Below are 16,777 nucleotides of genomic sequence, written 5' to 3' on the forward strand. Positions count from 1 at the left end.
AGCCGTTTGTAGCCGTTTCAAGAAGTTTTTAAGAGGTTCTGTGTTTCGTGGGTAAACCGACTTTGCGGAGGGCAAGCGGCGCCGTCTCAAGAAAGGTGTAGTGCCCTCCTTGTTTCCGGAATACCCTTCATACGTGAAGCCAAGGCAGTTTCAAGAAACGAATACAAAAAGCATCAAGAAGAGGGCGTTTCCGAAAACCAAAGAAAAGGAACCTGAACCGGCTACAAAACGGCAGAAGTTGCAGGATGGCACAGATGCAGAAATGTCGGAGGACAACTGTCAAGAGGCCAGCCCGTCGGCTTGTTTGGGACACTCAGGCGGTCATTGCACATCGATTCATTGTTTGGGACACTCAGGCGGTCGGTCGGTTGCAATGACCAGTTGGATGTCCGTTCTGCAATCTCGGGGCTAGAAAAAGTTTTGAAGACGGGCATCGCAGCTGTGTCGCAGGACAGTAACGTTCTTTGCGCTGAAGAGCCTGGACCATCTAAGGGGGTTTTACTTGAAACTCCACAGGTGCCGAAGAGCTCAGCTGAGCTTCCAAAGCAAGCTGTAAATGTACTGGAAGATCTCAGGCGGCCAAATGTGGCAAAGTTTGCAACACTGCAAGTGTCAGCAACGGTTTATGTTGGCGGATATATTGCCTGTGTAGTTAAAGAGCGTATTGAATGTGACAGCTGCAGTGCGATCGTCACCAAGCCGTTGACTAAACAGCCACTTCAGATGTCTACTTTTCACCAGGACAGAGGTGGATTGTTATACCCTTCAGACAACCTGCTTCACGTCCTAGAGACCCTGCGGATATTTGTCCAGACAGCACTTCAAAAATGCCCAACGCTTCACAAACCTCTGCAAACGCTCTTAGATGCAGCTGTACCAGCTGTTTCTAAGTCTGGCCTTCTTCACTGCCCCAACACCCAGCACGACCATGATGTAGCTAAGTTGGTGTGCTCAAGATTTATAAAGCCGCTACTAGTGAACTATGCCTTCGCTGCCACTGACAAGAGTAACATCTACAAAACTTTCTTCCAGAAGCCAGTGTCGAGAAAATATGTCAAGTTGTGAACTGCTGATGCTTCACTTTGTTTCCTTTCCATGCTGGGAATAATTTTTTCTTGTTTTGCTTAGACATAAAAAGAAGTTTGGTTTTTCTGACGTGCACGCAGTGCTTAGGTAGCAAAAATGATTCTCACGTTCCTGACAAGAAGCAGCCAGTTTAAAACATGAATTATTCGCGGACGCTGATAAACTGCACAGGAAATGCACAGAAAAATGCGCAACCTGCCTCACGAGCGGCGCGCGACCACCACTTCGCCGCTGAAACTGCATGCGCAGCACCCCAACGTGAGTGGCGCCCGACCGCGATGAGTGGCGGCCCCGCGCAACTGTATTGAAGGCGCGCCCCCTATGTTCGCTCCTTGATCCGGCAGGCACAGAGAAAATAGAGGAGGCCATGACTTTGCAGGTCAATGTTGCCAGACTGCCAGCCAAATTTGACGGGGAAAAACGCCGTCAAATGTGGCGAGTGCAACGCACCATAGAGTTTCCTACATGTAATTTTGTAGGAAACTCTATGCAACGCACGACCTACTGGTCGTGGTGCAACGACGCCGTTTCCGAAGCGCACAGAGTTGCCACATCACACGAGCGCAGGTACAGTGCCTAGAATACTTTAGCGCAGGCTCCCAGCTCCCGACAGTACCGGAAAGTTGCTGCATAACCCGCGCGGTTTCGAATCGCTTGCTTGTTGCGGGCCCTGTTCTCCGACGGTACGAAGCGCTTTCTTTCGCTGCGCACGCTGTAGCTAGTCCGCGCTGGACGAGACTTTCGCTGGATCTGAAACTGAGACGCGTTGCATAACACTCGGGGCGCTATATATCGCTGCGCTCTCTCGCTACAACGGTAGAAAAGGGCTGCATCGCCTTGCTTTGCACAGGCAGTCTCCTGGGGCTTACGCCGGTCGCAATATACTTTTCTGAAACTGAGACGCGTCGCATAACACTCGGGGCGCTTTTTATCACTGCGCGCGATGAGTGCGAGTAAAAGAAATTCTGTGAGCGTCCAACATGGTCTGGTTGAGAGCCTGTGTTGTGGCCACCTCTGTGTATAGGAGGTATGCACATGACGTCATCCGCTAGGAGCGCTAGCGGCATCCGCGGAGGCCGCCATAACTGCGGTCGCAAGTTCGCGCTGCCTACGCGAGCAGGCCTGCGTCGCCAAGTGACCCACCGTTAAGCACGAACCGTCAAACGACCTTTTCAATGTGCCTTTCAGACTTGGCTACCGAGTAGTACGTCTTAGGTCAACGATGGGTCTAAGCACGTACTTGCGTGGGCTGAGTGAACCAGAAAAATCGCATTATGAAAACGAAGTGCGCTCGGGCGACTGTGTCGACCAGCTCTAACTCAAAGACCAGCTTCGGCGCGATGTCGGACTACTGCCTCGCGTGGACGTCGCAGACATCAAGGATTACACTGCGAATGCAACGAGCTTCGCGACCCGCGAGCAATCGAAATCCTACAAGTCGATGGAAGGCCACAATAATCTGACGAACGGCTGGGTGCAGCAGCCGCGCGTCAAAGTGCTCGCGTAACATGATCGCCTTCATTACAGAATTTACACCGCGTTGTCCACTTGCGTCGTTAAAGGATAGCGTTAAATTTGCTTCAATGAAAAAAAAAGACCCCCCCCCCCCTCTCCCCGAGAACTAAACACTGATTTTACACAGCCTTCGCAATTTTTATGTTACGTCAATTATTCTGGTCTTGCCAAAACAGTCCTTTTTTTTTTTTGCCCTCCCAGGTTTGTCAATCACAATTGTTCGATGAAAAGCCACTCGCACCATGGTTTCTCGCAAAATAAAACGGCGGGGATCTGGCGGCACACTGCGCCTGCAAGACAGGCCTGGCAGAGGCGTGCTCGCACATAGCTGCTGTGCTCTTTTACATTAAGGTTGCAGTTAAGAAGAGGAATAACCACGTGTCGAGAGGAACCCAACCTGAACAACATATTCCTATCACCGAGTTTCTTTCTTGTGTGAGTGCTGCATCCGAACATAGCACAGTTCACCGCGACACCGAAGCTCAGTTGACGCACGGCCACGCAGGAGCGTAGTCTGTCCGGATACGTAAACATTGTACGTAGACCTGTTCGTATACATAGAACAGCACTGCGCTCGAGACACTGAAACGTCCTGCTTGTATATCAGCGACTGGATAAGAAAACAAGGCGAACCGCGGGCCAAAAGATAGGGATCAGATGTTCGCGCGAGTAAGACCGCTGCCATTTTTTTCGATACACCCCGACCGTCAATATGGCGCGGCTTGCCCCAGCGACACTGTCGCCGCCTCGCGGGTCGAGCTCAGTGCATACCTCCTATTCCACGGCCGGACTCGAGCGGCAGCGGCGCGCGTTCTTGTTACGGCCTGAGCATTCGCCCGGCGAGCAAGGGAAAAATTTCTCAGCGCCTCGCGCCGCCGCTCGCCGCGTGAGGGCGCGGCGCCCCTACCCCTCCTAAAGTCCCGACCCCTCTCTTTCCTGCGCGCTGCCCCGTAGCGCCTGTAGCACGTTGAATCACGGCTGGACTACAGGCAGCAGCGTGCTCTTTTTTCTTGAATTTGCGAGTTTTGGGGCACTCCGGCGTCGATAATTTATTCGTCACGGACTTCGTGCACTTTGACCTTTCTCTTTTAGAAGACCTCAAAAACGTGACAGAGGATTCGGCTGCTCCGGCGCCATCCGTAACATGCTCGGGCCTCGCATATAATGTAGGCGGTTATATTGCAAAGCTAATCGCTGAATTTGGATGCGATGCCTGCACTCTGCTTGTCACGACTAGTAATCGGAGTGATCCAGTTTTCAAGCTTCTGCAGGGCCAAGACAGAAGTGGGCTCTATTATCCAAAGCCAGAACTCTTAGCCCTTTTGGATAAAATAGTGATTTTCTTTGAAAAGGCTGTGGAGCAGTTGCCGCGGACAAATGTTCTTGAGGTGTTTCAAACAATACTCGAACCGCAGCTTGAAAGGTCGTGCCTACTCATATGTCCAGAAGGGGTGGATAATAGCCATGCTAGAAGGTCGGCCTGCTTAATTGCTGAGAAATTCGTAAGAATACTCCTCATTAATTACACGAAAACGGTCACTGATAAAAATGATAAGTCATGTACCTATGTACACAAGCCTTCAAGGAAACATTTCAGGCTCTAATGTTCCGTAAGTTAGAGTTACCGCTGCGTGTGTGCTTGAGATTTCATAATCAAGTTGTCATTTGTAACAGAAAGGCGCGTTTCATCATTCGAACTTATTTTCATGGCAAAGGCGTGAATCCATATCTTAGTGTTTACATTGTAAAAGCAGTTATGTATTAGTGATGTTTTGCCATTTATATTATTTTAAGGAAGCTTGCTCATAGTGTCAGATATCATTGATGTGCACTACTCTGATAAATTAGTTTACTGTAAATAAAATATCTGTTAAACATTTTATTCTGTGTTCTTTAGTAAGGGGAGCTTTAACGCTTCCCTTCCTTTATTACAAAGTTTGAGCAGAGTGTTACCGTTTACCGGTATCGTTGCCGTATGGCGGTGCACGTGCCGCTCACATCCGCAGTACCTGAGGGCAGCTATAGAGCCTGACGTAACGGTAACTGCTGCAGAATCCAGTTCCGCTCTGCATTACATCCCACGTATGGCGGAACGCACAAAAAAGCATTTTCTAAGTGGTGATAGACATTACATTTAAGTCCCCCAGTTACTGAAACAGAAGAATTAAGTTGTATCAGCCAGAACTGCGTCGCGGGGTGATAGTGCTGCTATTTCGCAGCTTATCAGCACAGCAGCTGGGTATGGCCTGATTTCCTGATACTAGAAAGAAAAAGTCAAGCATGAAGCATTTCTGCACACTGCTGCCTGATGCTGCGCAATAGTAACAAGCCCCAAAAGCCCGAAAACCTTTCAAAATTGATGCTGCAGCGAACGCGCGCATACATTCCGCGCCGGCGGAGGGGCAGGGCTGCAGCGCCCCGTCAAAGCTGCGGCCGCAGGCGGCAACTACCCCCATTGCGCAGGCCGTAACAAGAACGCGCGCCGCTGCCGCTCGAGTCCGGCCGTGCCTATTCCTAGCGTATGTACTATCGCGTCGGTTGTAGCCAAGTTCTGGAAACGCGCAGTAGCCCGTGTATTCGTGCTACTAAAGTGAAGAAAATAAGGCCCGTGAAGAGGGGAATGCTTGGAAATAGAATGTTTTCCTGCTATATACGGTATTGTTTGGGATGAGTCGTGTATTTTCTACGCCGTGTATGTAAAAGCGAACTGCTTTTGTTTGTAATGCTACCTATTCACCACTTTCGTGCGCTTCGCCTCTACATGCGTAACTCTTGCATGCTAATACCAAAATGACACGTGCTTGTAATTAAATTTTTTCAGCTGACGCGTCGTCTGGTGGAGCTTCCTACGGGAACTACTGCTGCTTACCTGGTGCCACAACGTTGGGTGAATGCACAAAAAGCCCGCGGGCAACGAGCATTTATATAGAATAAAATGAACATTTTCTCATTTCACAAGGCGCCTTGCGTCTTTATGAAATTGCACGTGGCGCATATTCGATGGAGGCTTGTAAAAATCGTTCACAATTAAATTTACTTAATAATAAAATGATTTCGCACGAATACCGCGCTCGGTTGAGCTGTAGAAGCAAAAAAGGTAAGAATTGGAGGACGCTTAAGCTCCGCCTTCAAGAGTGGAATGCGATAGCGTTATCGCACCCCGTTCGCACCGCCCACTCGTTCGCTCGGCATGCTCTTGACGAGACGAAGGGGAGATGGATGGGATGGATGTTATGAGCGTCCCCTTTGGAACGGGGCGGTGGATTGCGCCACCAAGCTCTTGCTACTATGCTCCCTAATATTCTACCTAAGTAGAATATTAGGAAGCGACTGAGTGGCGCGCCACCTGTCGGGGCAGCGCCGCACATAGCGAGGAGGGGGCCTTCTGTGTTTGCAGCAAGATATGGCTCTGCGTGTGCGCCAAGCGCAGAAGAAATGTAGCGGAAACGTACTTCGCTACTCGTTTAACTGCGACCTCTGTCATTTACATGCTCATAATTACCGATATACACCGCAGTATAACTTTATACGTCACGTATTTCTAAGGCAACACCGCATTCACTAGAGGCGCTTTTGTCGCGATTTGAAACATCGGACTCATGGCTGAGTGGTAGCGTCTCCGTCTACCTCCGGAGACCCTGGTTCGATTTCCACCCAGCCCATCTTGCAAGTTGTTTTTATTTATATTGCCTTCCGGGATTTTTCACTCACGGCCAACGCCGCCGACACCGGCTTTTCTGCGACACGAGCTTTTAACGCTGTCGCGTTAAAAGCACAGCGCAGCCGGCGTGACGCGTACCAGCTAGCATTCAAAACGCGCGCGCACAAAACTGAAACCAGAAGTGTGTTTCAGGTATTAACGCCGGTGGCTTGGTGCGCTGCAGTGCGTTGGGCCGCTGGGCTCTATGGGAGTTGTACCACAGAACACCTATACAAATTTAGAGAAGGGAAACTGTACCTTTCACAGTGCTACGGAAATAAGCGTACCGGTGGCGTCGTGAACTAAAGTATGTGACCACAGGTGGCGCTGTACAACAGGAAACGGAAACGGCGTTTTGCACAGTATGGTCGCTGTACCCATAGGAAACTCTATGGCTGTACCTACTGGGTTCTGGCTGCTAAACATCGATCGTGCTCCCGCCAGTTAGGTTGCTGTGTGGCAAACGTAGCGCCTACATATGTATGTAGGCGCTAAGTTTGCCACACAGCAACCAAACTCGCGAGAGCACGATCAAGGCGCAGCAGAATATATGTAGCGCTGAGTCATATCGAGTTAAGGCACACTCTGAACTGACTTTTAAGGGCATCCCGAGCGGTCTTTCGTTTATTACGCCGCCGTTACCCCGAGTTGTGCCGCCGCGCTCCAGCTGTTGCATTTCGTGTAGGGCTACTGACAGAGTGCGGTTTCCAGGTGGCACGATGGCCTCGACTGGAATAAACGCACACACCAAAGATTGAGTTAGCTTGAAAATATTTTATTTGCATTTTACAAGTACAACAAAAAGCACACGTCTACGGATCCACACAAACGCGGTTACATAGTCAAGAACATAGTCAAGAAATGGCTCATTAATAAGGGTAGCACAAACGCACAAGAAAGAAGACCTAAGCTACAGAACGTACAGTCGGCTGCTAAACATAATAATTTCCCTGTCACCGCGTGTCACTTTTATACAGCATCTTTAGAGCACTACCAGGCCGGGTAATTTGGCGGAAAGAACGCAACAGCTTACGGCCGTCAGCTGCCTCTTCCTCACGGGTGTCATAATTATCCTAATCTCCGCATCAACGTCGTGCAAGTCCGCATACAGGTATCTGTATCTGAACCATATGTGCCAGCTTAATACATGTGTAGTGAAATTATGATAACCACTGCGTCTTATCAAACGTATTGGTTTTGCAAATGCGCATTACAGCTGACGGAACGACATACTGTAAGTGAAGCACAAGAGAACAAGGACAAAAGGAGGATACAACACTTGAAGAAGAAGTGAAGAATTAGTAGGCGTACAGCAAACAAGCGATGACGGAGAACACACAATGATGCATCGGGTGTTCGGTGACATCGGTTTGCGTACTTGCGGTGTTATGGAGATCAACGGCATAAAAACGTACCTTCAAGCGTATTCCGTCAACCTCCGCCGCATTCATTATGACAATCAACGCCTAAACAAAATGAGGCACTATTTTTTGCCAAGAGTATATTTACAGCAAGTCTGTGTAATGACTCGCAGACGAAACCAGCATGCTTTCGAAAATGTTTTACCGCCGTAGTATTCGAACGCCAACGGCCAGGAAACACATCGATACCAATAGGCTGTCGGTGGTTAATCAAGTACAAAAACCTTGACGCTGTGACTAAAAAGTAGCTTCAACAATCAAATTAAAAAGGTTAAAAAGCATCCTTAGACACCTCGATTGTTCATGTCAATGGTTTGTGTAAATTAAAAAATTCAGCATGTTCAGCGCCCCTAGCAGAGAAAGCACAAATTAAAGTATTCGACCAAATTACAGTAGCTCCACTTGCGCGCTTACGCTGAAACGCGCCTAGATTGATTTTTCGCCCTCTGTGGCCATTTGTTGAACTTGAGAGTGTGCGGGGCCTGGTTGTAACGAGCACATCGAAATTGGATTTCACCGCTCTTTCTGCGCACGCGCGAGGAGCAGTAGTTGCGAGAGAGAAATGTGGGGACTTTTGGTGCTCAAAATTTCTCTTCGCCTAGGTACTACGGGGAAGAAAGCTGTTAGCTCCGTTTGTCCCTAGCCGAGCTTGCAGCACAGAATCGACAGGATGCGTAGGCGGCAAGACCAGAAAGCCGCGTCCGAGGTGAGTTTGTTGCTATTTTGTTGCAACGGCAGCATATTAAATTTTGTAGTCGCAGGGGATACGTTTGGAAGTGAGGTGTCTTCTCGAATGACTTTAGTGGCAAAGTATTACGTCGTGCCGATGCATTGTTCATTAGTGTCGTTGATCAAGGTCAGCATACCACGCACTTCAGGGGAATCGCGGGAACGGAAACAGTTTATGAATTAACTGCCGTGCCGATGCATTAGTTCTTAATGTAACTGAGCATACAACACACTTGGAGATTCGTGGGAATGGAAATTTTGTACTCTGTATGTGTATGTGTGTACTTGCGTCGCCATGCGATCGAGCCGTAGATCGTTGTGAGAGCTGTACAGCCACACTGGCAAAACACTACGCCCTGCGGATGAATACGGAAGAAATGTATGCTAAAGAAAAATGGTCGTCATGCAACTTCATAGCAGTAGACCTTTGTGAAAGCTGTACAGTAACACTGATATTGGCTAGTACATAATCCCGGCTGTTACAATGTCTAGCTCATATAAGGGGCGCTCTATGTGGACGAAACAAGGGCTCAGATCGCTACAACCGCATGCGAAATACTCTGAATGCCTGCCAGTACACTTGTTCGGCGTCTCCGTGCTTGTACTGCGGCAGGAGACGTGACGGCAAGTGGGCACGTATATCACAGTGGCCGCTTTCCACTCTTGGTATACTTTGCCGCAATACAATGCGCATGCTTCATTGCGCGACACTGGTGCCGTGCAGCGAAGCTGGCTTTAGGCAAACGGCATTATGCAACGCTCGAGCCATCTTGTCCGTCACTGCGGATAGAAAACGCATACACGTTCAACCTATTTGAGCTGCATCATTTTGTCGATGTTTACCCCTCTATACTAAATGAAGAGGATAACGTACGCCAGTGTGGGTGATTTAAAAGATTAATAAAAAGCCCGGTAACATATGTGCTGTCAGTGAAAAAACACTATTAATGCAGGTCTCCACGCTCCTGTAAAGAAAAAAAAAGATGCAATTCAGTGGTGACCCTCTGGAGGTGGATCCGTACCTATGTAAGCACAGCCGGCTCATTAGTCACAAAGTAGGAGCTGAAGAGAACTTTTTAATGCTCATTAGACTACATTGACAGCGATTATTTGTGGTCAGCCAGTGACAAATGCATTGCACCAAACAGTGAGACTTCGTCTTAATCCGCAATGCTTACGTGGCGAACAGGAGAGCAAAAGGTGAAAACAATGTTTTCATACAAGGCAAGTCATCCATGTAGTGGAATTGCATTTATCGTTGGTGTAGTGTTGATGCACTTTCTGAAGTCCAACCTTTAATGCAGCTTAGTTTCCGTTGGTGCAAGTGCTTCTACTGGAAACATCCAAAATATGATTTATCAAATCAGGTTGCCGTCTTGTAATTTTTGAAATTTTCCTCTGGTCTTAAGTCTTTTCTGAATCTGGAAGAGCTGGCTGATTGTACATTTCATCTCGAGATAGTTTACACACTTCCAGCAACACAGGTTACCACACTTTGTTGAGTGCAGATGAGCACTGCAAATTCTATCATTTTGATGAGGCACCGATCTAATGCCACTCACTCTTGCCACAACGCTTTCTCAACTTGTACTGTACTTGTTTCTTCCACCTTCCATTTGCAGCACCAGGGCTAAGGCACAACAGCAATAACATTTCTAGCAGAAAATGCTTGCTCCTTGGCATCTGATCCCCCGTTCATTTGCTACTTTCTTCCAATTTTTTTTAATGTGATGCTCCTGCCTTCACACACTGTCAGACTGTTCTCCTTCATGCGTTTCCTTGTACTCTTTCTGTCCGCTTCTTGCTCAACATACCGTGCATGCCTTCAGTCTTGTCCTTTTCTATCTCTCCTCCAGAACCTGCAACTTTCAACAACCTGGCATTATTTTGCTTCTTTTTGTGATAGTGCCTGGCTATCTGTTGCTGATGCCACACATTCACTTTGCAATGGTTTATTAGACCACATACATAAATTAATAGCTGTATAAAACCTTGACCCTCCAGCACTTCCACAAAATTCATGCAGAAGTGGAAACAAAGATTACTTAATTCCTCACCACACGTTACTATGTCTGCATCAAAGCTTGATATTACCAACATGTGTGCAGTGTCGTTGCCCATGCTTCCTGGACAGGAAAGCCAGTTGCTCCAGTTCACAAGGCTAGAACAACTGCGAAGTGATTGAGCTATCTGCTTGTGCTGCATTTTTTTGCCACAAGCTGTACAAGGTCATGGCTTGTGCTGCAGAAACCGCATCTTTTTGCCTGCTGCATTCCTTTGTGATGCATTGAACGTGTCTGCTTCTGTTTCCCCTGCTATTTTTACAGAGAAGCTGTATATGGCTAGGTTCTGACCATGACCAATAGTGCATACATCGACAGGGTGTGTAGAAAAAAGTTGCGTCGACAAAATTGAATCCACAGTAGCCTGCTGTGCGCCAGCAGTGCTCAGTGGCTCCGGAGTGCATGGCAGAATAATAAAACGTCATTGTGTACCCACCAATGTCTGTGCCTCGTTTTCTTGTGAAGTCGACATCGCTCTAGCGACGTTATCAGCAGTTTTACTTTGGTCCTGCTATGGCCAGGACGCGTCTAGTTCGTACTGAAGAACAACAATGTGCATGTTAAGAGCACCAGTGTGAGCAACAGCGTGAAGGCAACGGGCAGTTGCTATAGCCAGACCCGCCTTGTCTGCAGATCCGTAATGTCGGCTAGCTGCTCTGTGACCGATGAAGAACAGCGTGCCCGTGAGGATCACCTTTGCAAACAGAAGCGGGAGTGGGCACGAAAGCATCGGCGACCAATTGCAGTATATCACAGTGACCACAAAGCAATGGTTACCATGGTGACAAAGTAAATAGAAGATCAAAGATAACGAAGTTGTGTGTATGTTTCTTTATTTAATCAATATAGCAATTAACCATATATAACTCAATATACTTGTCAACAAGTACAGCTTCAGCTGGTCTTCCATCTTCACATAGTGGAAGGGCTCTGAATTGTATTTTTTTTATCATTTGTCATCAAACTTGTGCATTTTCTTTTTGTAATGCTACAGCCTGTTTCGTGCCATTACTGTTTTCTCTGCTTTTGCCTATTCTGCAGCAGTTGCTGGCATTGTCTCTTGCCTAGGTGTTGGTCTGCACAACATGCTAGAGATGCCATAGACAGTTTAATCACAGGGTGTTCAATGTAAGAGAAGGTCAAAATTACTGGTGTTTCTAATTTTTTAAGCAGCGATTTTTCAACTCTTGTGTGATAAAATCTCGCTTTGTTGATAAACAAGTGATTATCTTTGACAAGTTGTTTCCTATGACAACATTTTTTCTGCGTCGAAAGTTCACACATTTGCCAACAAGGTGCACACACGAGTCAAAGAACTTTGAAACTTTATAGGTCTTGCTTCATGCTTTGTCACTTGGTTTGACATTTTATTCTCATTTTTGATCTCATTAACCTGGCTGCTGTGTGGGAATACCGAACTTGCTACTTAGTACTCAGCATGAAACAATGCTTTAAAACCACTGTGTTGTCCACTGGCCTCACCATGCCACTGTGTGGTTTTGATCAGAATTTTCCATCATAAGTACACTGTTACAAACTTGCACATGACAAGTATGTTACCCTATATGCAAGCAATGCACTGTTTAAAGCCGAGCTAAATACTTCACCAAAAGAACTGCTTTCACCTCCAGTCCACTCTTTTTAGTCTGTTGTCTAAACATCCTGCCAAATACTGTCATTGCTATTGCGTCCTGCTGCAAATGTTCATTGTCAGTATACCTTAATTGTTTTGCCTGCTAGCGCAAGTAATATGCCTGAAAATGTACTATGGTGGTGTCCTGTCCTCTTAAGGATGACCAATTTTCCTGGAAACCATAGTAGCCAGAAGAATGGTATTTAAAATGTGCATCACCAAGGTCCTGCAGAAGAGCAGAGCTCAGTGTTTGAGCTTTGACATCACTCCATAGAATACCTGCATATAATTTGTGCTCAATTAACCTTGCTGCAAGACTTTTTCCAAGGGCAAGGCCTAGAATGTTAGTCAATTTTTGATGCTCTGACCTAGTTTGATGTGATTTTCTGTGACATTTTTCTCTATTCCTTTCTTGATTATCTTGGATAGTGGCCTTCTTAGGAGCTATTGCTTCATTAGATGTTTCCTAGGAAGGAAAATCTTGGAAGCCATTATACCACACTAGTGCGCATCATCTGTAAGGAAACAAAGCACTGCATGAGCAGAGGTCTGTCTGCGGCAGCTGCTGTGAATTGCGCCCACGCATCACCCATGTGCTGCTCTCGTGGTCTTCCAATTAGCAACGCAGTTGCACCACACCTTGCTTTGTTTGCGAAGTGCCACACGAGATAGATTGTCCATGCTAGCCAATATATTGCGAAATGGAAACCTGTATAGATCTGCACTCAAATTTCGCATTAGGCAGTAGGCGAAATATTTTGTAAAAGTAACAATTATATAAATACCATGCAATGAAACCAATCAATATGTACTGAACCAAACTTGTCACCTAATCGCACTGCAGGGAACCCCTGATCATTCTAAGTTACACCAAAGGCTTGTCATATTTAAATAGTCTCTTGTGCACGCAGTGTATGAATGGGATATCATTGAAAAATATGTGAATGCCTAACGGAGTGTAATCAGGACTGGCACTTTTTCACTGTAACTGTCAGTTCCCTATATGTTGCTTTGCTATAGGGAGGTTATGCTCTAATAGAAACAGTTGGAAGACAGTTCTGTCCACATTGTCACTTCCATCTATATTTGTGCATTCGTTTAAGACCCATCAACTAGCCCAAATTAATTTACATATCTCATAAAAGCAAGTGCACTGCAGTTGGAGCTTTGGAAATAGGCCTGTGTTTAAAACAGATTCGAGTGGTCGACACATGAAGTGGGCTCGTTCATGCGAGTACCCATGTCAGTGCTGTATTGTCTTTTTTTGAAGAGGATCGATCTATTGTTCCTACTTTAGATAAAGTCTAGTGATCTAGAGAGCATATTTTAAAAGGCTGATGAAAAGGGGAACACTTTTGGATTTTGCGTGCTAACTACTATCTTGTCAGCTGCTACAGTTTTTGTAAATATTCAGTAAATATATTTGGTGCATCTCTTTTCCTCTGTAACACTTTCATGGAGGTTGCGGACGCTTCCAGACGCAAGACTGATTTATGCAGTAGGTGCTCCTTGGCTGCATCTGCAATGCTAGCTCAAGGCGAGAATGCTTTGGCCACGTTGCCATCTGCATCCACAGTCATCCTGGCACAACCGCCATGGTATGTTGGCCACAGAAACGTCACGTGGGTTGACAATATGTGTAGGCTGCTGTGAACACAGTTGGCAGGTGGGCTTTGCTTGCCTTGCATGGTTTAGATTCCAGCTTATGATCTTGAAAATCTCACCTTGTGCTTCTATTGAAGCATTACAAGCAATGGTGTCTGTCCTTTGGCATCATTATCTAAAACTTTTCACCTGTGTTGCCATCTGTTTACAGCAATGTTTCTCTAACTTATCTTATGTTCAAGTGCCATTGTAAGTTAATTCTGGTTCACACATTTGACCCATCCTGTCATGTCTCGGCACCAAATGTTACGGAACCTGTATCTGTGAAAATAGAGGGTTTTCACACCATTTTCTCCTCTAACACAGGATACTGATGATGTTTATAGCATCAGCAAATGTCGATAGCGTCTTGTTTCTGCAGAGAAATCGGCAAGGAAATGCTCTGTCCTGACAGACGCATGTACCGTGATGGGGCCGATAACACCTGTGTGAATCAGGCCTTTGTGAGGAACATAGTTGTCAATTTACCTTTTGACTAGTCTGGCCATGTCAAGAATTGCTGGATAAAACATACTTCTCTCTTTCAGAAAGAGATAATTGAAGTGTTTTGGAGGTTTTCCTAATTTCCTGCCTCTGGCTTGAGCAGGTGTGCAAGATGCAAGCATTAGGTCTATAGAATTGACTGCACCATTTGAAGGTGCACCACTGTAAATGTTCGGTTTGCCTGCAAGACTGTGAAACATGCTTTGTTAAGAGTCTTATGGCTTTGGTAAATATTACATCTCAATGTGCAGAAATACGTCTCAAGATGTTGAACTTTAAAGGGGTACTTACATGATATTTTTGACTATTCATTTCTTGCGTTAAATCAAGGTCCTAGACTTCTAAACTCTAGAAAAAATTGTGACAAGCTTCAGAGCGCAGTTAGTAATTAGTAGTACTGACTTTTCTACAGCCAATTTCAGTGTCGTTTTTTTATACAGTGGAACCTCGATACGATTCTGCTTAATACGTTTTTCGAAATGTTAAGTTTTTTTTTTTTTCTTGAAAATCCGATTTGGTTGGATAATATGTTGGATGATATGATTTTCCTATGGTACACTTTATTTTCCAGTTCCTGTGAAGATCGTATCAATGAGGTTCTACTGTATTTCAGTTTTTAATTTATTTCTCATTAACCCTTTATTGACAATTGTTGCCTACAGGCAACATACCAGAAAAAAGAATGTTTGTCTTGCGTAGTTTCATTATTCAGTACCAAGTTTCTGGCTAGGTGTCTTTGGCCAACACTGAATGAGAGGCAACAACTGTCATTTGTTAGTTCAGAGCAGACGAGGAAGAAGTTTGGCATGTGACTCACTGTCTTTTAAAAGTAAGGTCAGAGGATACAGGCCGATGTAAGATATCCAACTGCGGTGGTGTCACACATCTGAAGTAAAGCAAAAGAAATGTACACCTATGGTTCATATGTGACGAGAGCTGTCTATACAAATTGAAAACAAAGCCTCAGGTGACTTGGGGTGAGGCCCACTTCCAGATTCCTGCCTGGGGCTATTGTATTATTATCATAAATATTTACCCCTTCATATCAGTAAAATCATAAAACTTTCCACATATTTATTCATGAGGTGGAAATGTGCACATCAGCTGCTGTGAAATATAACCTCACCGAGCATTCGACCTCAGTCAACCTCAAATTTGTCCATGAGGTTGCCACTGCCATAGCTAAAAAATTTTAACAGCCAACCAATGTCGCATCACTTAGGGAGGTTGAGATCAGCTTAGGTTGACTTCATTACGTCAGCCGTGTGAACCTTGTGAGGTTGGCCATCTTTGCATGGAAGCCTACATTCTATGGCCCCCTGTAGAATCCTGGGATGCTATAACATAAAATGATTCCAAACTTTTCTATTCCAATTCTGCAATCAGCCCACCACGATTGGTCAAAACTTTTTCAGGCCACTCCAAACTTCACCCGTCTGTCACGAAAACCGTGATGGCTCTCCATCTGCTATACATGTACACACTGAGTATGAATGATTAAACTGCACAAAAGAAAAATAATTATTCCTGATTCAACGCCTTTTCACCATTGGCCCTCTGCTATTGGTTCAATGTTTTTGGGTAACACCCACCTCGCCTGTCTGTCACGCGACCTCACAAAACCACAAAAACTGACTGCATCAAAGTGACGTGTACGTGGAAAAAAAATGCATTAATATGCTGAACAAAACTGAAAATTTTTCTGAATAGCCAGAGACTGCCCCGTTCTGAAAGGAATAGAAGATGGCTGCCCGCCGATTGCTCAGGCCCTCGCTACTCACACCTGCCGGTCAGCATGTATTTATTTGTACATTATAAACCTTTTTGCACGGCAGTAAAACGTTATCGAGCCCTTGCGGCATGTATACAGCATCGCTCTGCCAACTCTTCCTTGCTGAGGATTTGTTTTAGCGGCATTCTTATCCTTCTGTTGCAAGCCGCCGCGATTTTCGACCAGCCACCGCAAGCTAAATAAGGTGAAGCGGACCATTCGGAGAAGCCAGCACCACCCTCTTCATGCGGTTATCTATTTTCACTGTGCTGGCTCGGCCCCATCGAAACCCTCTCCACTAGACCGTACACCTCGCCTCTTGTCAGCTAATTAGATAAGAAAAACCGCTGAGTGTAGGCAATGTTATTGGTTTTGGAAGTGAACAAAGGTGACCTCCTATAAACGAGGAGAGTGTTTGGTTGGGTTGCTCAGACCACGCTGCAAGTCACTGCCCGATGCTTGCGCCGGTGGTTACATAAATTTGATGTCAGGAGATTGGAATCAAAACAGTTTGAAATCATTTTATGTTATAGCACCCCTGAATGTGCTTTACTTTAGGTGCGTTCAATTCGCCTGCACCGCCTGAACCAGTTCACAAGGTGTTGCACCCTGCCATTCGTTCCAGTGGTGCAGCAATGGCACCCGCTGAACCACTCCGTTCGTTTCAAAAGGTGCAGGGCTGGTTCATGATTTTGCTGCACCTACTCCGCT

The 16,777-nt window shown here is 46.0% G+C and overlaps 1 protein-coding gene across 21 annotated transcripts in view; it reads left to right on the forward strand.

The window, feature by feature from the left end:
* Nucleotides 1-6,899: 6,899 nt before the first annotated feature.
* Nucleotides 6,900-16,777, forward strand: part of LOC142578575 (uncharacterized) — a 31,834-nt gene continuing 21,956 nt past the window's right edge. For 8 of the 21 annotated variants that reach the window (XR_012827242.1, XR_012827240.1, XR_012827243.1 and 5 more), the window contains exons 1-3: nt 8,400-9,477; nt 11,148-11,336; nt 13,609-13,745. Coding sequence is in view for 3 of the 21 variants with exons in the window: in XM_075687957.1 (XP_075544072.1) it covers nt 13,691-13,745 (55 nt within the window). In the remaining 18 variants the exon portion in view is untranslated. Of the gene's footprint in view, nt 7,060-8,220; nt 9,652-10,778; nt 10,950-11,147; nt 11,337-13,608; nt 13,746-16,777 lie in introns of those variants that run through there. The other 13 variants (XR_012827232.1, XR_012827231.1, XM_075687955.1 and 10 more) reach the window with 10 other exon arrangements.

This window comes from Dermacentor variabilis, chromosome 4 (genome assembly GCF_050947875.1).
Source record: "Dermacentor variabilis isolate Ectoservices chromosome 4, ASM5094787v1, whole genome shotgun sequence".
Lineage (NCBI taxonomy): Eukaryota > Metazoa > Arthropoda > Arachnida > Ixodida > Ixodidae > Dermacentor > Dermacentor variabilis.